Source organism: Canis lupus, chromosome 25, assembly GCF_011100685.1.
Source record: "Canis lupus familiaris isolate Mischka breed German Shepherd chromosome 25, alternate assembly UU_Cfam_GSD_1.0, whole genome shotgun sequence".
In the NCBI taxonomy this organism is placed as follows: Eukaryota; Metazoa; Chordata; class Mammalia; order Carnivora; family Canidae; genus Canis; species Canis lupus.
This window is the reverse complement of record NC_049246.1, coordinates 204958-227548: the sequence shown is the minus strand read 5'-3', so window position 1 is coordinate 227548 and position 22591 is coordinate 204958. Positions and strand designations below refer to the sequence as shown.

Genomic DNA, 22591 nt, shown 5'->3' with positions numbered 1-22591 from the left:
CCATGTGTGTGAGGCCACTTACCTCACTCTTGTCCCAGTCTTTCAAGTACCAAAGCTGCATGCCTGCCCATGTGGCAGAAGAGTGGAGGGAAGTCTCTCCTTCCCTCTCTACTCTCAGGGCTCTGCATTTCCCCTAATCATGGAGTCACTGATCTGTAGCACAGGTTCTATAAGAAAGAGAAGACTCTTTCCAATGAACAGAAACCATCTTTTCTCCACTGAATTAAATTGCCACCTTTGGGATCCCTGGGTGGCGCAGCGGTTTGGCGCCTGCCTTTGGCCCAGGGCGCGATCCTGGAGACCCGGGATCGAATCCCACGTCGGGCTTCCGATGCATGGAGCCTGCTTCTCTCTCTGCCTGTGTCTCTGCCCCTCTCTCTCTCTCTCTGTGACTATCATGAATAAATAAATAAAATCTTTAAAAAAAAAAAAAATAAAAAAATAAATTGCCACCTTTATCATGTTCTAAAATCCTTGTGTATTCTGGTCTATTTCTGACCCTTCTCTTGGTATTTTTGTATTTTTCATTTAATATCCTGAAAATATCTCAAAGTACTAAACATTATTTGACATTTTAATCATGGTAATATATCATTACATGTGATCATTTACTGTCATTCCCTGATTTTTTAGTATTAGATTATTTATGATTTTTTTTTGTCTTTTCTCCTATTGAAACTAACTAATATCATGTAAGCTAAGTGTCCTAGTCTGATGGAGAATTGTGCAGACCTTGCAATGGTCCAAATTCTTGGACCTTGCGATGATTGATATGGTGGGCATTATGGATATGAAAAGAAGGAATGCTTTTTGTCCTTGAGGTGCCCACAATTTGAAGCCTGACATATGACAGCTGCTAGGATAGACACTTGTACAAGGGTTTTCTCTTTCCAGGCTGGGCAAGGAGAAAGGCCATGTGTCTCAGACATATCAAGATATGAGAATGGAGTAGGCCAGAGTACCTGCCTGATAAATCATCAAAGAATGAGAACAGGGCATCTTTATTAGTTAGAGTTCTCCAGAGAAAGAAACAGAATAAAGAATTAGCTTGTGCTATTATGGATGGATGCTGGCAAGTCCAAAATCTGCAAGACTGGCAGGCAGGCTGGAGACCCAGGAGAGCTAAGGCTATAGTTCAAGTCCAAAGGCCATCAGGCCATTGATCTGGAGAACTAAGAAGAGCAGATGTTCCACTTTGAGTCTGAAAGCCATCTGTTGCAGAATTTTTCTTGCTAGGAGTGGGGAGAGTCAGCTTTTTGTTCTGTCCAGGCCTTCAACTGATTGGATGAGGCCCACCCACATTATAAGGGACAATCTGCTGTACTCAGAGTCTGCCAATTTAAATGTCAACTTCAGGGATGCCTGGGTGGCTCAGCAGTTGAGCATCTGCCTTTGGCTCAGGTCAAGATCCCAGGGTCTTGGGATCGAGTCCGACATTGGGCTCCCCACAGGGAGCCTGCTTCTGTCTATGTCTCTGCCTCTCTGTGTCTCTCATGTATAAATAAATAAAATCTTAAAAAAAATAATGTCAACTCACCCAAAACACCATCACAGAAACATCCTGAATAATATCTGACAAAATATCTGGGCACTCTGTGATCCACTCAGGTTGATATATAAGATTAACCATCATAGCATCTAACTAAAAGATGTTGAAATCCAATGAACAGGGCTGTCAGTTCCTAGATCCCTGACTTAGGAGAAGTCTCCAAAGATGAGAGTCAAGGAGAAAGAAAACTCAGAAGCCAGAAGGGCCAAGAAAAAGATCCTCTTTCACTCAGAATGCAACAATCAAGATTAAAACTATCCACCACAGGGATCCCTGGGTGGCGCAGCGGTTTGGCGCCTGCCTTTGGCCCAGGGCGCGATCCTGGAGACCCAGGATCGAATCCCACATCGGGCTCCCGGTGCATGGAGCCTGCTTCTCCCTCTGCCTGTGTCTCTGCCTCTCTCTCTCTCTATCATAAATAAATAAAAATTAAAAAAAAAAAACAGATAAGGAAACTAAGGGATTGTATTTCCTAACCTGGATCGAGAAGCTCCCAGTTTCCATTAAAAAAAAAAAAAAAAAAAACTATCCACCACAGTCAGCTCCCTAAGAAGATCAGAGATAATAAAAGTATACATGGTTGGGTTCCATGACCTGGTATTCCACTACATGTAGGGAAAATAGTACAGGATCCCCTGTTTCATGTGAACTGTGGGAGAACATCCTAGAATGCAATTTCATGACCAAAGCCACACACGGACACACACACACACACACACCAGGTTATAAACCTTTTGAGTTAAGTATCTTATACAGCATAGCTCATAAACCTTGAGACCAAAACCAGAGTAAAGATATGAGAAGAAAGCTAGAGACAGAAGAAAAGCTTGATATGTGAGTTTTGTTTTTCTGCCAGCATTATGTTCCCCTTCTAAATACGACTTTTTTTTTTTTAAGGATTTTATTTATTTATTCATGAGAGATACAGAGAGAGAGAGAGAGAGAGAGAGAGAGGCAGAAACATAGACAGAGGGAGAAGCAGGCTCCATGCACCAGGAGCCCGACGTGGGACTCGGCCCCGGGTCTCCAGAATCGCACCCTGGGCCAAAGGCAGGCGCCAAACTGCTGCGCCACCCAGGGATCCCTGTTTTATTTTTAAATTGAAGTAAAATTGGTATGTAATATATGCTTTAGGTGTATAACATTATATAAAATCTGTATTCATTACAAAGTGATCACCTCTGAAAGTCTAGTTATCATCCACCACCATACTTTTGACACCCTTCGTCCATTTGATCCCTCCCAACCCTCTGCCCTCTGGTAACCACCAATCTATTCTTTGTGTCTATAAGTTTTTCTTTTCTTTTCTCATTTGTTTTGTTTTCTTTTTAGATTCCACATATGAGTGAAGTCATTTTTTTTTTTTTGTCTTTCTCCTCCTGACTCACTTCACTAAACATAACACCCTCAAGTTCATCCATTCATGTTTTTGCAAATAGCTAAATTGCAATCCTTTATATAGCTTACTAGCATTCCACTGGGGTGTGTGTGTGTGTACACAATGCTGCTTTATTCATTTGTCTATCAATGGGCACTTAGGTTGCTCCCATATCTTGGCTATTGTAAACAATGCTGCAATCAACATAAGGGTGATATATCTTTTTGATTTAGTGTTTTCATATTCTTTGGATAAATACCCAGAAGTGGAATAGCTGAGTCATATGGTAGTATTATTCTTAATGTTTTGAGAAATATTCATATTGTTTTCCACAGTGACTGCATCAATTTACATTCCCACCAACAGTGCATGAAGGTTCCCTTTTCCCACATCTGCTCCAACATTTTTTTTTTTTTAAATAATAGCCAGTCTAACCAGTGAGAGGCAACAGCTCATTGTGGTTTTGATTTGCATTTCCCTAATAAATAGTGATGCTGAATAAGCATGATGTGTTTTTGCCTCTGGGGAACACTGCCATCCTCATTGAAAAAGAAAGGAGTTTCAACATCACTAATTCTCCTTTTCTTTCTTTCTTTCTTTCTTTTTATTTATTTATCTATTTATTTATTTATTTATTTATTTTTTATTTATTTATTTATTCATAATAGACAGAGAGAGAGAGAGAGAGGCAGAGACACAGGCCAAGAGCCCGACGCAGGACTGGATCCTGGGACTCCAGGATCCCGCCCAGGGCCAAAGGCAGGCGCCAAACCGCTGAGTCACCCAGGGATCCCCTAATTCTCCTTTTCTAAGAGAAGAGGTAATGAAAAGTGAACATGAGAAATTGCTCATCTTGATAGCTATAAAATGAGATTGATAGAACAAAGTACTCTCAGATGAAAGTTTGAGTAGTTTCGGGGATTAAAAACAATTTTCAGGGGATCCCTGGGTGGCTCAGCAGTTTAGCGCCTGCCTGGGGTCCAGGGCCTGATCCTGGAGTCCCAGGATCGAGTCCCACATCAGGCTCCCTGCATGGAGCCTGCTTCTCCCTCTGCCTGTGTCTCTGCCTCTCTGCCTCTCATGAATAGATAAATAAAATCTTATTTAAAAAAAAGAAAAACAATTTACAGATGTGATACTATACACAGAAAACCATAAAGACTCCACCCAAAAACTATTGGAATAAATGAATTCAGTAAAGTTGCAGGATATAAAATTAATGCACAGAAATCAGTTGCATTTCTATACATTAATAATGAAGTTGCAGAAAGAGAAATTAAAAATTCCATTTAGAATTGTACCAAAAAGACTAAAATACCTAGGAATAAATTTAACCAAGGAGACGACCTAAACTCTGAGAACTATAAAACATTGATGAGAGAAATTGAGGATGACACTAACAAATAAAAGACATCCCACGCTCATGGATTGGAAGAATTAATCTTGTTAGAATATCCATACTCCTCAAAACAGTATATGGATTCAACACAATCTATTAAAATACCAATGACATTTTTCATAGAACTAGAATACTAAAATTTATATAGAACCACAAAAGACCTCAAATAGTCAAAGCAATGTTGAGAAAGAGAAACAAACCTGGAACTATCACAATCCCAGATTTCAAGATATACTACAAAGCTGTAATCAAAATAGTAAGATACTGGCACAAAATAGACACATAGACAAATGGAACAGAATAGAGAGCCCAGAAATAAACTCATAATTATATGGTCAATCAATCTGTGACAAAGGAGGAAAGAATATACAATAGGGAAGACAGTCTCTTCAATAAATGGTATTAGGAGAAACTGGACAGCTACATGCAGAAGAATGAAACTGGACCACTTAAACCATACACAAAAATAAAATCAAAATGGATATCAGAAAGGGAGAAAGAACATGGAAGACTCCTAACTCTGGGAAACGAACTAGGGGTGGTGGAAGGGGAGGAGGGCAGGGGGTGGGGGTGACTGGGTGGCGGGCACTGAGGGGGGCGCTTGACGGGATGAGCACTGGGTGTTACTCTGTATGTTGGCAAATTGAACACCAATAAAAAATAAATTTATTATTACAAAAAAATATGGATTAAAGGCCTAGATGTGAGACCTGAAACAATAAAGCTCCTAGGAGAAAACATAGGAAGTAATTTCTTTGATATTGGGCATAGCAACATTTTTCTAGGTATGTCTCCAGGTAGGGAAAACAGAAGCAAAAATAAACAATCGGGACTACACCAAATAAAAAGCTTTTGCACAGCAAAGGAAATCGTCAACAACACAAAAAGGCAACCTACTTAATGACAGAAGATATTTGTGAATGATATATGTGATAAAGATAATACATAAAGTGATATATAAAGAACTTATATAACTCTACAGCAACCCCCCCCCAAACAATCCCATTAAAAAATGGGCAGAGGACCTGAATAGACATTTTTCTACATAAGACATACAGATGGCCAACAGACCCATGAAAAGATGCTCGTCTCTAATTACTAGGGGAATTCAAATCAAAACCACAATGAGGTATTACCTTACACCTGTCAGAATGGCTAGAACTAGAAAGACAAGAAACAAATGTTAGTGAGGCTGTGGAGAAAAAGGAATGTTTGTTCACTGTTGGTGGGAATGTAAATGGGTATAGCCATTGTGGAAAACGTTGAGTTTCCTAAAAAAAAACTAAAGATAGAAATACCATGTGATCTAGTAATTCTACTATTTGCCCAAAGAAAATGAAAACATGAATTCGAAAAGCTATATGCACCCCTCTGTTTATTGCATTAATTACAACAGCCAACGTATGGAGGCAACTGAAGTGTCAACCAATAGATGAATGGATAAAGAATGGATAAAAAAGAGGTTTTATTCTCTCTCTCTTTCCACACATACACACACAGTTTACTCAGTTGTAAGAAAAAGATGAGATCTTGTCATTTATGACAACATGGATGAACACAGAAGGCATTATGCTAAGTGAGATAACTCAGGCAGGGAAAGACAAATACCATATGATTCACTAATGTGGAATCTATATCTTTTCTAGAGTTTCATATAAATGAAATCAATCATAAGGTATGTAGTCTTTTGTCTCTGGCTTCTTAAATGTAATGCCATGTTTTGGGGATTCACTTATGGTGAGATAATAGAAAATATTTATTGGTTTCTATCCCTGGTTCCTGGCATAGAGCTCCTGAAACCCTTGTAATTTTCTAAGTGATAAGCACACTAGGAGAATTTTTCATTTTATCGAGGTGACTCTTGGTAGGTTTCTGGATGGGGGCTAGTCACCAGAAGGCCCTGATAAGAAGCTTGGAATTTTCAGGTTCCCTTTGACCCCCCTACTTCTCCAGAGAAAGGAGAGAGACTGAAAACATTGTTAATAATCGATCATGCTGGGATCCCTGGGTGGCGCAGCGGTTTCGCGCCTGCCTTTGGCCCAGGGCGCGATCCTGGAGACCCGGGATCGAATCCCACGTCGGGCTCCTGGTGCATGGAGCCTGCTTCTCCCTCTGCCTGTGTTTCTGCCTCTCTCTCTATCATAAATAAATAAAAATTTAAAAAAAAATCAACCATGCTTACATGAGAAGGCCTCTGTAAAATCCCAATAGTTAGGGGTTTAGAGAGCTCCCAGGCTGAACTCATCCACACCAGGAGTTAGCATACCCCAACTCCACAGTGACAGATGCTCCTACATTCCGGATCCTTCCAAGACCTTGCTCTATATCTCTACACCTGGCAGTTCACCTGTATCCTGAGTTTTGTGAGCTGCTCTAGCAAATTATTCAAACCCAAGGAGGGGTTTAGTGAGAAGCACAAGTGATAACCTGGGTTTCCACTGGCATCTGAAGTTGAAGGGAAGGAGTCCTGTGGGATTGAGTCCTTAGCCTGTGGTAGCTGACACTCTCCAGGTTGTGTTAGAATTGAGTTCAATTGTAGGACACCCAGCTGGTGTTACAGAGAATTGCTTGTTGTGGACTAAAACCCTCCATACCTTTGGTGACCAGAGGTGCCAGAAGTGTTCAGTGTGAAAGTAAAAATGACACACTGCAAAGAAACACAATAGGGAGGAGTAGGATGTTTCCCTGCACAGAAAAGAAAAAAAAAACTGAGTTTTTTCATTTTATCCAGGTTGCATTATTCAGTATTTTGTTCCTTCTTATTGCTGAGTAGTGGTCCATTGTATGACTATGTCACTTTTGTTTATCTACACATCAGTTGGTGGAAATTTAGGTTATTTTCTGCATAGGACTATTATGAATAAAGATGCTATAAACATTTGTGTGCATGCTTTCATTTCTCTTGGGGAAATATCTAGAAGAGTAATTGCTGGGTCATATGGTAAGTGCAAGTTTAACTTTATAAGAAGCTGCCAAACTGTTTTCTTAAATAGCTATATTATTTTCTATTACTACCAGTGGTATATGAGAGTTCTGGTTCCTGGCCAAACCTTAGTATTGTCTATCTTTTAAGTATTTGTCGGTTTAGTGGGTACATAGTGAGGGTATTTCATTGTGATTTTAATTGCATTTTCCTGATGACTAAGGATGTTAGGTATCTTCCCATGTGCTTATTTTTAGTTTCCTGTATCTTCTTTGAAATTCTTTTTTTTTTATTTTTTTGCACACTGAAAAAATTTGAGTTGTAAGAGTGCTTCTGGTGAAAGTTCTTTATTATATATGCTTTGCAAATATTTTCTCCTACTCTGTAGTTTGCTTTCTGAGTTTTCTAAAGTGTCTTTTGAAAAGCAAACGGTTTTAATTTTGATGAAATCCAGTGTATTGTATCTTTTATAGTTCGTGCTGTCTCCTATTTAACAAAACTTTCCCTAACATGAAATCACCAAGATTTTTCTTCTATGTTTTCTTCTAGAGGTTTTATACTTTGGGTTCTTACGTTTAGGTCTACATTCTCTTTTGAGTTTTGTTTTTTTTGTACAAGGGGTGAGTTAAGGGTCATGATTAACATTTTCTATGTGGACATCCAGTTGTCCCTGTACTTGTATTAGTTGAAAAGATTATACTTTTACTCCATTGAGTTGTCTTGGAAACTTTGTGGAAAATCAAGTGACTGTAGAGGCCTGAGTGTATTTCTGGCATTTCTACTGCATTCCATTGATTTCTTTATCTTTCTTTACACCAATGCCATCCACACTGTCTTGATTACTACCATGGCTTTATAATACATCTTGATATCAAGTAGTATAAGTCCACCAACTTTGTTCTGTTTCAAAATTGTTTTGCCTCTCTAGATCGTTTGCGTTTCCATTTAAATTTTAGAATCTGATTGTCCATTTCTTTTTTAAAAAGATTTATTCATGAGAGACAGAGAGAGAGAGAGGCAGAGACACAGGCAGAGGGAGAAGGAGGCTTCAAGCAAGAAGCCTGATGTGGGACTCTATCCCAGGACTCTGGGATCACGCCCTGGGCCAAAGGCAGAGGCTCAACCGCTGAGCCACCCAGGTGTCCCTGATTGTCAATTTCTATAGAAAAACCTTTTTGGCTTTTGGGATTTCGATTGGAATGAGATTGAATAGATTAACTTGGAGAGAATAGACATCTTAACAACATAGGGTCATCTGATCCATAAGCATCTTATCTCTCTCTGTTTATTTAGGATTTCTTTAATATCTCTCAGCAATATTTTGTATTTGTCCACAGAATGTTTTTGCTGGAACCTCCTAGCTTCTGAATCCAAGGGTTTATTTCAGTCCCAATCCTACTAGACCTCTTCAGTGCCAACATTGGACCATTACCCCTTTTTTTAGTCTCTTTCCTCCCCAGACTTTGTGTCCTCACCCTGCTTTTGTCTTTTGGATAGTCCCATCCTGCTATCCCACAGGTGCTCTCACTGTTTCACAGGAACCCAATCAACTATGCTCCAGGTGGCTGCAGTTAAATGGTCAGCTAAGTTGGTGATGATCTGTTCTGAAATTTTCTCTTGGATCTTTTAGAGAATGGTCTGCCTTTCCTCCAACAATTGTGGGATGATGATATTCTAAAAAGTGTCTTTAAAGAGATGTCATTCTTGGGCAGCCCGGGTGGCTCAGCGGTTTAGCATCCCCTTCCGCCCAAAGTGTGATCCTGGAGACCCGGGATCGAGTCCCACATCGGGCTCCCTGCATGGAGCCTGCTTCTCCCTTTGCCTGTGTCTCTGCCTCTCTCTGTGTGTCTCTCATGAATAAATAAAATCATAAAAAAAAAAAAAAAAGTCATTCTTGGAGTGGGTGAGTTTGGAGATGGGGGTAATTGCTATGTTGGAAAACCTAGCAGTTTTGCAGGATTTCCTACCCACCATCTCAGCCTACGACCTCTCCACAGTTTTCTTGAGTCACTATTTTTTAACAACGCCCATTTATTAAAAAAACACACACACTGAAATTTACATAACACAAATCATTTTAAAGTGAACGGCTCTGTGGTCTCTCCCCATTCCCCCCTACTCCTAACCCCTGGTAACCACCCATGTGTGTCCATTTCTCTGTGGATTTACCTATTATGGATATTTCATAGGGAATCATACCATATGTGTGACCTTTTGTGGCTGGCTTTCACTTAGCAAAATGGCTTGGAGGTTCTTGAGTCTTTTTAAAACTGTTCTATTTTGTTAAACTGTTCTCTGTTATTTAATGGGAATCCCTGGTTACCCAGCCTGTCTGATGAAACTTTAGTACATAATTGACAATATTAACAGTAATATGCCAACAGCAGTGTTGTCTTAGGGACAGTGTCTTAGTGTTGGGTGCTGACTGGCTGTTGGTTCTTCCAGAATTGGCCTTAAGTGCAAAGTTAGACAACTACACTTGACATTTCATCAAGAAAAAAAACCCCAGAATATTCCAAACTAACTTCCTTATTAGCAAGATGCTACCATACATTCGATGCCTTTAGGAAAAAAGCAGAGAAAGATAGGAAGAAACGGGCAGTGGAGAGCCAGCTCTGGAAGCTCTCAGACCTGTGCAGGAGATATAAAAATTGTCTCAGTCTCCATGCTTAAAGCCCGGCTCAGTGATTAAAGCGGCACCTTTTGTGGGACCGTCCACCGCACTAGGTTCCCTAAAGTGTGGCTCCTGTGTGCCGCTTTAGGGACAACCAAAGCAAACCTTCCTGCATTCGGGACAGGGCACACGCTCACCTGCAGGGTGCCTGGAACACGGGTTCCGAGGGAAGCCACTGCGTGGGCATAAACAGCCGGACCGCCGGAGGAGGAGTCAAGCGTGGCCACGAAGCCGCGGTGCGGAAAGGGGACTCCCCTGCTCTCGGGACAGCGGCGGGTGCTTCAGCCTCTTCAGCCTGCGCGCCCTGGTTTACTAAGCGCCGCCAACCACACTTTCCTAGTGGGCCCTCCTCCGTGCGCTGTGAACGTCCACGGACTAGTCCCAGCCGCCACGCAGCAGGGACCTGGCAGCCGGCTCCCCGCCCTCCTCAAGGGCGCCACTGACTCGGGAGCAGGAGGCCTCTGTCGCGGCCGGGACTCCGCGGAGCAGCCTTCACCGAAACAGGGATCTCCAGCTGGCCCCGCCCCCGGCCCCGCCCCTTGGCGCCCATTGGCTGATTCAATTGACGCCGCGGCTTCTGCGGCCCCGCGTGCTTCACTGGCGGCGGCGGCGGCCGTGAGAGCGCAGACGCGTCCCGCTCCGCTGTTGGCGATGAGCGGCCCAGCCGTGCCCCAGGAGCTGCGGCTGCCCCCGAGCCAGAGCCCTCAGCCCGCGTTCAGAGGTGAGGGCCGCGGGGGCCGGGGCGGCGCAGCCCGCGGGCGCCTGGTTTCCCGGAGGGGCCGGGGCCGGGGCGGGGGACGAGGGCCACCGTGGGCGAGAGAGGGGCGCGGACTCAGCAGCCGGGGCCTCGAGTCCGCCGACCAGCGTCAGCCCTGACCAGACGCGCGAGAGCCCCTGGCAGCTCACCCGGTCTTTCAGCTGCATCCTCCGTTTTTGCGCATTGGACCGCGGAGAGGGGCCCGGGCCGTGGTGGTTGTGTGCGGGCTGAGCGCCTCCCGTGCGGTCGTCCCTGGCCGGGCGTGCCCCTCGGGTGGCGGGGACGGGCCCGCTGAGGGACGGTGCGCGGCCCTCACCTCTCCGGCGGCCCGGGCGTCGGCGTCGGCGTCGGGCCCTCGGGACCCCTGCGAGTGGGCGGGGCCGCGCCGGGCTGGAGGCGACTGCGCTTGCGCAGGGCGCTCCCGCCTCCTGAGTGGAGAGCCGGTTTTTGGGGAGAGGTGGGGTTGCCTCTTCTGAATCTGCTTTATGGATTCTGGGTTTGGCTGGGTTTTCAGAAATCATATTGTTCTTTGCCCTGCACATGGGAACACAGAGGAAAGACTCTCACCCAACCCAGTTCTGGTCGATTAGAACTTGGAGTCCAGTGTCTCAGTTCTGCTCCTCAGTTTCCTAAAGCTTGGCTTTCGGTAACCATATGTTGAAAATATGTTCTCCGTGTTTTTCACTTTCAGACAAAAGAGAATGTGATTCTCGTGAAGTGGTTGTGGGAAGCTTTTATGGTAATGATCTCTTAAAAAATGGGATTATTTCTCAAAGCCAGTACTCATTGAGATATTTCCTGTTTGTAAGGTGTGATCTCTAGTAGGTCACTTTTCAAAATGAGATGTTCATTTAGTGAATATTTATTTGATAATGTTATAACAAATGTTGACTTGTTGCTTTTTTGTCACTTAGAACAAAAACAAAAACTCAAGGAACGGATGTTACAAAGAAAAACGTTTTTTGCATATAAACAGGAAAATCATATATCCAGGTGAGGTCAAATTTTCTCATTTCAGATCTATAAAATTAGATCAGAGCTGTCTAATAAAAATGTCGTGGGAACCACAGTTGTAACGTAATTTAAAATTTTCAGGGTAAAAAAAAAAAAAAATTTTTTTCAGGGTGCCTGGGATGCTCAGGTAAGCATCCCACTCTTGATTTCGGCTCAGGTCATAGTCTCAGCATCCTGAGATCAATCCCCCACTTCAGGCTCTCCCCTCTGTGGGGAGCTTGCTTGTCTCCCTCTCCCTCTGCCCTTCACCCTGCCTGTTCTTTCTTTCTCTTAAGTAAATCTTTAAAAAATTTTCTAGTAGCCATATTTGAAAAGTCTATTTATTTAACAGAATATGTTATTTAAGAGAGAGCTGGGGGTGGGGGTGGGCAGAGGGAGAGGGACTCCTCGCTGAGCATGGAGCCTGAGGTGGGGCTCAATTCCAGGACCTTGAGATAATGACCTGAGTTTATCTAAGCCACCCAGGTGCCCTCTGGAAAGTCTTTTTAAAAGATGAATTGTGATAACATTTAATCCAGTATATCCCGTGTTATAGTTTAACATGTAATTCTTGAAAGTTATTGAGATATTTTACTATTTTTTTTGTGTGTGTGGTGCTGAGTTTTCAAAATCAGTGTCTGTATTTTACACTTTCATACGTCAATTTGGACTAGCCACATTTCAAGTGTTCAGTAGCCATACCTTCTTGGATAGCACAGCATTTCCTGTGTAAATTAATTCAGATTCTCAGATGAAACAATTTTAAAGCAAAGTGTTTGTATATATTAAATCATTGACTTATGGTCTATGCAGCGCTACAAAGGTCAGTCTTAATTTAGCAAGGTTTATACTCAGTATGTTTCGGGGGCTGGGACATGGATGGTTATTCTTTGGGAGGTGGCTCCCCCAAAATGTTTAGAGATTATTTGTTTTAGTCTCAACCCTGGATAGGAATATCTAGGTGTTACTGTGGTAAAATTTTAAAAGTAGTACATAGTTGTGGCAAAAGAAAACTCCGTGGAGGTATATAAAGCAGAAGATCAAAAGGCCCCCTCCAGAGATAACTGTTAGTAACAACCTTTAGGCCCTTTCTGTGCATTCTAAGGGCACTGGCTTTAGAATGATAAGGTCTGAACTCTGTAAGTCTGCTACTATAGCTGTGTAACCTCAGGGGAGTTACATGGCCTCTTAGAGTCCACTTAACTTCTATTAAAAATGGATAATTGTGTTTCTTGGAGATTAAATGAGATACAGAATGCATTGTGCTATGCCTGGTATATGGAGAGAACCCCAGTAAGTGGTAGCTGTTATTTACTGATCTCACAGTGGCTTTACACACAGAGTACTGGTTCTTGAGTTACTCTATTCTGGTTTCTTTTCGTTTCTCCAAACCGTTATTGCTATGTGTTGTCTTTGTAAATACTTAATACCCTTCCTCATGGTTGAAGGTGGTCAGATGGTGCTTATATTTAGGAGGTACAGATGCCAGGACTTGGTGATGCTGGATTAGGTATGGATGGGACATCTATAGATTTGATAACTACTATGGTTATGTAAGAGAAAATCATTATTTTTTGAACAATGAAGCATTTAGGGTTTAAGGGTAATCATGTATATATCTGGAAAGATTCAGGTAGAAAAAATTGCATATACTCCACACATACACATGTTTAGAAACAATGCAAATGATAACATAAATGGGATAAAGGTTAACACTATGCAAATTTGGGTAAATAGCATATGAATATTCTTCGAACTATTTATAATTTTGTAACTCTATGTAAGTTTGGCATTATTTCCAAATTTTAACTTTACACTAATGAGTTACTTCACATGCTTTACATTTTCTTTTACAAATCTCACATTCCTCATTTAAAACAAAGATAATCCTAGATTTTTTGTTTGAAAAAGTGACTGGATAGTGATACCATATATCAAGATGGGGAAGACCAAGGGAGGAATGGGGGAATCAGGAGCTTTCTTTTGGCCATGCTAAGTTTGAAATACCAAAAGGACATCAAAGTGGAAATGCCGAGTCGCTATGTGTCTGAAGGGTTGGGTTGAGATTGGGACTAGAGATTTAAACTTGGGAATTATCAGTTTGTAGATATTTATTTAAAACTTTGAAGTGTGATAAGACTACTGAAGAGTGATTTAGAATAGTCAAGTAAAACCGAGCATAACTCTCAATTACTTACTTAAATAAGGAATCCAGCTGGATCGTGGGGTTTATAATACTCTTATACACAGTGGGAAGAAAAAAAAATTCTGAAATTCTTCTGGTTTTACCAAGAAATCTCACAAGTACTATATTCATTTCAGAAAACGGATGTCAACTTAAATATTGTTATTTGAGCAGTAAATTGTTAGACAACCAATCAGAGTTGCAGCTTTTCAAAATTAAATCATTCTATTTTACAATCTGTAGTGTGGGTATTTTAAGATTCATTATTTAGATAACTCTTGTGAGGGCACGTTTTATCGTAAGATAGAATGGGACAATGCATTTTCAGAGAACTCTCCATACTGGACGGTGAATCAGGTAGATTCTCTCCTTACCCTGAAATTTTTTTAGCTAGCAGTTAAAAAGTAAAAAAGTTAGCCAACAGTTTCAAGACTAAGCATTAGGCTTCTGTTAGCACAGAAAAGGAGGAGTCCCTGAGAAATATAAAACTAAAAATTTAAAAAGCAGATGAAAAATTTAAAATTTGAATGCAGCTTTGAGCCCTAGTGAAGTTAGGAAGAAAGACTCAGTAGAAGTGGACCACTGAGGTAGGAGGAAAAGGAGAAGAGCTGGTGTTTGGTAGCAAAGTGAAGAAAGTGCTGCTTAAAGGTTCAGGAGGGTGGAAACAGAATTGACCCTTGAATGTAGAAACATGGAAGCAGATGACATTAGGAATCTCCAATAGAGGGCTGAGGACACGTTCCTAATAGGCATGGGGAATATGACAACATGGGGACAGTGTACAGGTACATACTTTTGAGGACTTTTGCTATAAATATAAAGCAAAGAGAAGGCAGGGGCTGAAAGGGAATATGGGCTTAAGGGCTTTAAGATGAGATATCATAGTGTTTATATGCTGATGGGAGTGATGTAATAGAGGGGCAAGTTAATGATGCAAAGAATGAGCAAATCATCACGGGAACAAAGATCCTGAGTAGGAGGTTTTTTTTCCCCCTCATTAAGTTTTTTTTTAATGGGTCTCAAAATTCTGTGAAAGATTTTAGGTCAAGTTGTTTCCATTAAAAAGTACTGAGTGTTCTGCTATATATTGGCAAATCGAACTCCAATAAAAAAAAATATACAAGAAACAAAGGAAGAAAAGCAATTTTTTGTCAATTCAACATCCTAGTTAAATGTAAATAAATTTTAGTTCTTTACCTTAAAAAAAAAAGTACTGATTTTAAAAACTAACAACTTTAACACACACAAATGGTCCACAAAACATTCTCCTTTCCTTCTGAAGGTTTAACAATGCATTGTTATCATTAATCAGTCTTTTACTATTAAACTTAAATGGCCAATTGACACAAACCGTTCTGAGACCATTCTTCTGCCATTAAGACTGGGGTGCCAGGTGTTGGGGATAATATTCATTTAGCCTTCTGAGCTTTCTGGGCAGATTTGGTTACCTTGCCAGCTCCAGCTGCCTCTTGTCCATTTCTTTGATGACACTCACAGCAACCATCTGTCTCATGTCACGAACAGCAAAACAGCCCAGAGGAGGATAGTCAGAGAAGCTCTCAACACACATAGGCTTGCCAGGATCCATTTCAACAATAGCAGCATCACCATATTTCGAGAACTTGGGGCCATCTTCCAGCTTTTTTCCAGAATGACTATCTTCTCCTTCAGCTCAACAAACTTGCAAGCAATGTGAGCTGTGTAACAATCCCCAGGTGCATTTCCAGCACTGATTTGGCCTGGATGGTTCAGGATAATCACCTGAACTGTGAAGCCAGCTGCTTCCAACGGTGGGTCATTTTTACTGTCACCAGCCACATTGCCACAATGAACATCTTTGACAGATACGTTCTTGACATTGAAGCCCTCGTTATCACCAAAAGAGCCTCACTCAAAGCTTCATGGTGCATTTGGACAGACTACTTCAATTGTAACAGTGACTGGAGCAAAGGTGACCACCATGCCAGGTTTAAGAACACCAGTCTCCACTCTGCCCACAGGAACCGTACCAATACCACTAAATTTTGTAGACGTCCTAGAGAGGCAGACACAAGGGCTTATCAGTTGGACAAGTTGGTGGCAGAATGCAATCCAGAGCTTCAAGCAGTATGGTTCCACTGCCATTCCCATCTTTATGGGTGACTTTCCATCCCTTGGACCAAGGCATGTTAGCACTTGGCTCCAGCATTTTGCACCATTCCACCAGAAATTGGCACACATGCTACTGTGTTGGGGTTGTAGCCAATTTTCTTAATGTAGGCGCGGACTTCCTTAATAATTTCCTCATATTTCTCTTGGCTGTAGGGTGGCTTAGTGGAATCCATTTTGTTAACACTAACAGTTGTTTTACACCAGGTGTGTAAGCCAGAAGGGCATGCTCACAGGTCTGCCCATTCTTGGAGATACCTGCTTCAAATTCATCAACACCAGCAGCAATAATCAGGAAAGCACAGCCAGCCTGAGATGTAATGATGTTTTTGATAAAGTCTCTGTGTCCTGGGGCATCAATTATGGTCACATAATACTTGCTGGTCTCAAATTTCCACAGGGAGATATCAATAGTGATACCACGTTCACATTCAGCTTTCAGTTTATCCAAGACCCAGGCATACTTGAAAGAGCCCTTTCCCACCTCAGTAGTCTGCTTCTCAAATTTTTCAATCTTTTGTTGATCCCACTGCTTTGGTAGATCAGATGACCAGTAGTGGTAGACTTGCCTGAATCTATGTGTCCAATGACGACGCTGATGTGAGTTTTTTCCTTTCCATTTTGGTTTAGGTTTAGTGGTGGTTTTCATGACCCCTGTATTCTGGTGGCAAACCTGTTGTGAAAAAGCCTGAGTAGGAGTTCTTTATAAATTTTGAAATGAACTCCTTTTCAGATATGTATTTCATAAATAACTTCTCTCATTTAGATTTTTTTCTCTCAAAACAAAAACAAAAACTGAGAGAGCATACATGTGTCTGAGTGGGGATGGGGGGCAGAGGGAGACCGAGAATCTTTTACAAGCCCAGTGCAGAACCCAGTATGAAACTCAAGGTGAGACTGACTCATACCCTCAAATCATGACCTGAGCTAAAATCAAGAGTCTAACACTTAATCGACTGAGCCACCCAGGCACCCCACCTTTCCATTTGTTGATGGTTTCCTTTGATGTGCAAAGGCTTTTTAGTTTGATGTAGTCCTAGTTATTTTTACTTTTGTTTCCCTTGCCTGAGGAGACCCATCCAGCAAAATATGGCTAAGGCTGATGTCTGGGAGTTTATTGCCTCTGTTTCTTTTTACAAGTTTTATGGTTTCATTAGGTCTTTAATGCATTTTGAGTTTATTTTTGTGTATTGTGTGAGAAATTAGTCCAGTTTCATTCTTTTGCATTGGGCTGTACAGTTTTTCCCAAACAATTTATGTGTAGAGGGCCAAATTTTTTTTCAATGGAAGTCTGTTACTAAGTACTTAAAACTAACTACAGAAAATGTTGCCTAATAAAGGTTTTGAGGATTCGAGTGACTAGGAAGAATGGTTTGGAATGAGGTTATCATATGTTTATGTACACTGTGTGGGGAGGGTGTTAAGACTTTTAAAAATATATCTTTAAATTCCTCACCTATCTTGTTTACACTATTAACTCATCCTATAATGAAGAAAAAGGACAAATGTCAGCTCCATTCTTGCCTCAATTTAATATTACAAAGTCAGATGATTGTTAATATTCTCTCATTCCTCCTCACCAAAGAGAAATCTTCCTTAGTATGTGGTTAAACTTTTTTTTCATTTTTTACTTTTTAAAGTAGTACAGGCCAGAAAGTGATGAACTCTGAAGGCCAGATCCAGGAAGAGACAAAAGTTCTGAAATTCAAAACAAAAATGGTAAGAAATGGACATAGCCCTCATAAACTGTCCTCTTTCCCCCTTCCCCTTCCTAAACTCTTAAAGAAATGAGTTCTGAAATACTGATTTGTCTTAAATCATTGTTTTAGGCTGGTAAAGAAAATGTCAGTAGACTTCCTGTGAACAAAAATAATATAACTATGGGGAAAAATTGTATTCCTTTAAGACCTTCTAATGAATTAGCCAATTTAACAATGATAATTGACACACATAATTTGGAGGATAATAATCACACAAGACAGTCGGTACCAATTGAAGATGGCCCTCAAAGTCAACACATGACATTGAGCCAAATGTTTCATCTTAAAAACAACAGTAAAAAGAAACAAATATCTACAGAAAAACCAAAGCAAGATGCTAACATGCCTAAGAAGCTTGTGCTTGGGTCTTACAATGGTCAAATTGTTCAATCTAAGATTAATTCATTTAGAAAGCCCCTACCAGTCAGAGATGAGAGTTCTGTAGCAACAAAGAAACTTTCAGCTACTATCCCTAAAGCCCCAGAGCCTCTGCCCGCAGACACCAGCAGTTTCACAGTGAGAAGTCACAGAGCCCCAAACGTGATGACCACCACTCGACCTGTGAGCACTGCCTCTCAGGACAGACGGCTGGTGCGGCCTCCTATCAGAAGTCACTGCAACAGTGCTCAGGACCCTGTGAAACAAGGCATCAGGAGAAGTCTTACAATCCGGAAAGGGCCTCAGGAGAAGGAATTACTGCAATTAAACACAGTTTCATCTAGTGCCAAAACCAGTTCTCAGGATGTGGAGAGAAAGACGACAGTGTCAAGAAGCCTGATGTCCAAAATTGTAGCCAGACCTGCTTCATCTTTTAACACCAGACTGATCCAGAAGTCAAAAAGCATTGACCCTTGCAGACACTCTGTAGCAAAAGCAACTATTGATAGATCAATTCATCCCAAAGAAACAGCAGAAGAGAGAAAGTAAGTGGATGTAATTTTATTAGCTTAATTTTCAGTAGAGTACTTATAAATTTGGTTTATACACTCCTTGAATGTATTAGAATTTGTATGTGGATTCTCCTCTATCATACGCAGACCAACTGAAGCAAATTTATGTGCGGGACAATATGAGCTAAGTTACTGTGTTTGTGTTTCATTAAGTTGTAATATAATCTGCAGTGCTTAATACCATTAGGAAATATTTTATAACCTCTCCATTTAAAAATGCATTCTTAGGGTCTTTGATCATATTACCAACATTGATATGTTCGGGATTTCTTTTTCTTTGAATTTGTGAATTTACCTGTGTGCCACTAGTGTGGAGCTACTCAAAGACCAGAGTTATTTTTTAACTTCTCTGACAGAATTCTATCATCAGTATCATAGTGATGCTTATATCCTGCTTCTCACTATAGAGCTCGTCTGAGTGAGTGGAAAGCTAGCAAAAGAAAAATGATAAAAAGACCTCCTAGCTCAGGAGTTACCCAGTCTGAGCCCGAAGGGCGAAATGAAAAATCATCTGGGTCCTTCTGGACTACCATGGTAGAAGAAGATGAGCAAAGATTATTTACTGAAAAAGTGAACAAGACATTTTCTGAATGCCTAAATCTGATTAATGAGGTACAGTCCTTATATTTGTGTAGTAGATTGTAGTTTGTAAGTTATCTTATAAATGTTATCTCACTAAATTAATTATTGTCACTCTTTTGACCATATAATGCGTTAGTGGTGTTCTGTAGACTTATTGTGAGATTCCCTTTAGCCTAAAATGGACTCCATTTCATTGAGTTCATATAAATACATCAAAGAAATAATAAAATTTTTTTTACTTTTTTTTTTTTTTAACTTAGAAATTCTGCATTCCTCTAAAATGTTAATATAGAATGGGCTGGGATGGATATTTACTCTGACACCTCTATTTTTTTACACTCCTTCAGCATATTAACGTATTATTTTTTCCCACTCATTACATACTTTACCGAAGACAGGCAACATAAAGTAGGGATTCATTATCACAGATTACATTCAAGTTAACAAAATTCTTGCAAACAAAATTCCATTAATCTAAACCAGCATCATCATGGTCTTAAACTTATTGTAGAGATTCACTATTTGGATCAAAATCCTACAGAGTGGGATGCCTGGGTGGCTCAGCAGTTGAGCATCTGCCTTTGGCTCAGGGTGTGATCCTGGAGATCTGGGATCGAGTCCCATATCGGACTCCCTGCATGGAGCCTGACTCTCCCTCTGCCTGTCTCCGCCTCTCTCTCTCTCTCTGTGTGTCTCATGAATAAATAAATAATCATTTAAAAACAAAACAAAACCCTGCAGAGTATACGAACTCCAGACTTTATTTCCTGACTACTCTTTGATCTTGCTTTGGTCACCCATGGTGTTTAAGATCCATAGTAAGGGGAATCCCTGGGTGGCGCAGCGGTTTGGCGCCTGCCTTTGGCCCAGGGCGCGATCCTGGAGACCCGGGATCGAATCCCACGTCGGGCTCCCTGCATGGAGCCTGCTTCTCCCTCTGCCTGTGTCTCTGCCCCCCCCCTCTGACTATCATAAATAAATAAAAATTTAAAAAAAAATCCATAGTAAGATTGAATATACGGAATATGATTTCAAACCTTACTCTGGTCTTCATGAGCATCCTTAAGCTTTTTGTGATTTTTGAGGACCAGTGAAAATTAGAATTGGAGTTTCCCTGATTATATCCTTATTTCTGTTCAGTTGGGGTTTGTCATTGATTACTGTGGAAGTTTTCAGCCCTACCATTGAATTGTATATAGCTCTTACTTACATAAACCATTACAGATTGATTTTAACCTTAATATCAAGACCTGACAAAGACAGTTTTTAAAAACCTGCAAGCTGTTCCCCCTCAAACATTTGGTAGGTACAGAAATTCTATATCAATTATTAAATGGAGTCCCACAATCTATAAAAGGATAATCATCAAACCAAGTAAAGTGTTAGTCATTTTTGACTATTATTTATCTCAATTAGAATTTCATTTTTTTCCTGCTTTGTACTTAGGATTAATATGCTTCTTGCTAACCATTCAGAGTAAGTTTATAGTAGGGAAGAGAACACTGAATTTTTTATGAATGATTTTTCTATCCACTTTTTCTCTTGTTATCATTGATCTTGATTATAGTAAGCTTAATTGTTCATAGTTTGGAGGCTAAAGGGTATCACTCACTGCTTGCTATTTTAGGGATGCCCAAAAGAAGAAATATTAGTCATACTCAATGACCTGATTAAAGATATTCCAGATGCTAAAAAACTTGTTAAATATTGGATATGCCTTGCACGTATTGAACCACTCACAAGTCCTATTGAAAATATCATCACAATCTATGAGAAAGCTATTTTGGCAGGGGCTCAGGTAAGATTAAGACTTACTGATCTTTGTTAACACAGTGTAAAGGATTGAGTTATTTGGGAGCATATCACAATGTAACTTGATAAAATTGTGATTACATATGTAGTAGTAATGAATGTTTAAAAACCACAATGATCGCATATTATAAAAGCTGTTTCTCCACCTTCTAAAACTTGCCCATGAACTAGTGATAATCAGACCTTAGAAAATGGATATATGCTGAAATGTACATTTAATGAAACCTGCTGTGAGAAATGTTAGCACAACATGTCATTTCGCACATTTCATAATTAAGAAATCTGGGAAATTGAATTTTTAATATTAAAATTTAATGGATATAATGCAAGTGGAGTTAAATTAACTTTTAAAATATTAGCAGGTTCTGTGGCTTTATGAGAGAAGTCTTTCACTTGAAGAGCATTTCTTAATATTCTCACATTTTTATGCTATATGTTTGGTCCTGCCCACACATAGAAAATGACAATAAACTAGTTTCTCTGACTTACTAGACCCATAGTGATTTGATACCACACCTCTCACCTCTTTCTACTGTTGCTACCAAAGGCTCTGGGTACAGAATAAATTGTATCTCTAGGTTTTTTGGTTTGGTTGGGGTTTTTGTTTTTATGGGCAAATGTTTCTAAAATGCATTTCCTTTTGACCAAGTTTCTCAAAAATGCATTTTTGGAGATTATGTGCAGAGAGTTTTAAAAAATTATTTTCTTTAGCCTTGAAGGAAGGTCTACTCATTTTGGTCTCAGCAAAGCCAAAAAATGCTATTTGACCTTGCACTTGAATCAAAAATCAAATATTCAGCAGATACTCTCTCAATGGCTATTTTGTATAAAACACTTGCTGAATGGTAATTGTATTTGACAGAATCCCACCTGGAAAAGGGTGTGAGGTTAGCTAGGATGCATAATTGGAGCCAAGGATTCACATAGAAAGCAGAGTGTAAAGAGAAATATGTGACACTGGAGCAGAATATTGAAAACAAGGATGAAAATTAGCCAAGAAAGTGGAAAGCAGGAGTGAGTGGTCCAGGAACTATGTTCTACAACTAAGAATATGAGCCAGAACTTCCCTTTTATATAATATCTTGAACATGTTACGTTAGCAATCATGGTAGTACAGAGGAACATAGTAAGTGCTTATATGTTTTGGCATATAATGGACACAGTGAACTGTTGATTTTTGAATGAGTGAATGTTATGCTGGTCAACCTTGAGCTGTTCAGAGATGCATAATAGCATGTGAAAAAAACACATAACCATAGGCTTGAATGTAGGAGAAAAGAAGTAAACTTTATATTAAATTCATTTTAAACTTATATTATCAGCTCTTTAAATATTAATGTTAGTTTGCTACTTGTCCATTAATTTTGCTAATATCAAACAAGCAGTTAATAGTTACCAGTGGCTTAAGAAAAATTGTGGGGGAAAATTTTAATCTGATAATTCTATTCCTTCTGGGTTTTTTTTTTTCTATAAATTAAAAG

General features: G+C 40.3%; 2 protein-coding genes across 14 annotated transcripts in view; one reads left to right on the top strand and one right to left on the bottom strand.

Annotated features, from left to right (window-relative positions):
• VPS36 (vacuolar protein sorting 36 homolog) overlaps window positions 1–10401 on the bottom strand; it is a 44199-nt gene extending 33798 nt beyond the window's left edge. The window contains exon 1 of one of the 2 annotated variants that reach the window (XM_038573127.1): window positions 10061–10401. The gene's annotated coding sequence lies outside the window, so the exon portion shown is untranslated. The remainder of the gene's footprint in view (window positions 1–10060) is intronic. The other variant, XM_038573124.1, reaches the window with a different exon arrangement.
• Window positions 1–22591, top strand: part of CKAP2 (cytoskeleton associated protein 2) — a 55656-nt gene that overhangs the window by 29199 nt on the left and 3866 nt on the right. For 2 of the 12 annotated variants that reach the window (XM_038573111.1, XM_038573115.1), the window contains 5 exons: window positions 11595–11673; window positions 17650–17725; window positions 17836–18689; window positions 19124–19328; window positions 20926–21096. In XM_038573111.1, the coding sequence (XP_038429039.1) occupies window positions 11595–11673; window positions 17650–17725; window positions 17836–18689; window positions 19124–19328; window positions 20926–21096 (1385 nt within the window). Of the gene's footprint in view, window positions 1–10508; window positions 10645–11152; window positions 11327–11371; window positions 11420–11594; window positions 11674–12903; window positions 12967–17646; window positions 17726–17835; window positions 18690–19123; window positions 19329–20925; window positions 21097–22591 lie in introns of those variants that run through there. The other 10 variants (XM_038573110.1, XM_038573113.1, XM_038573117.1 and 7 more) reach the window with 9 other exon arrangements.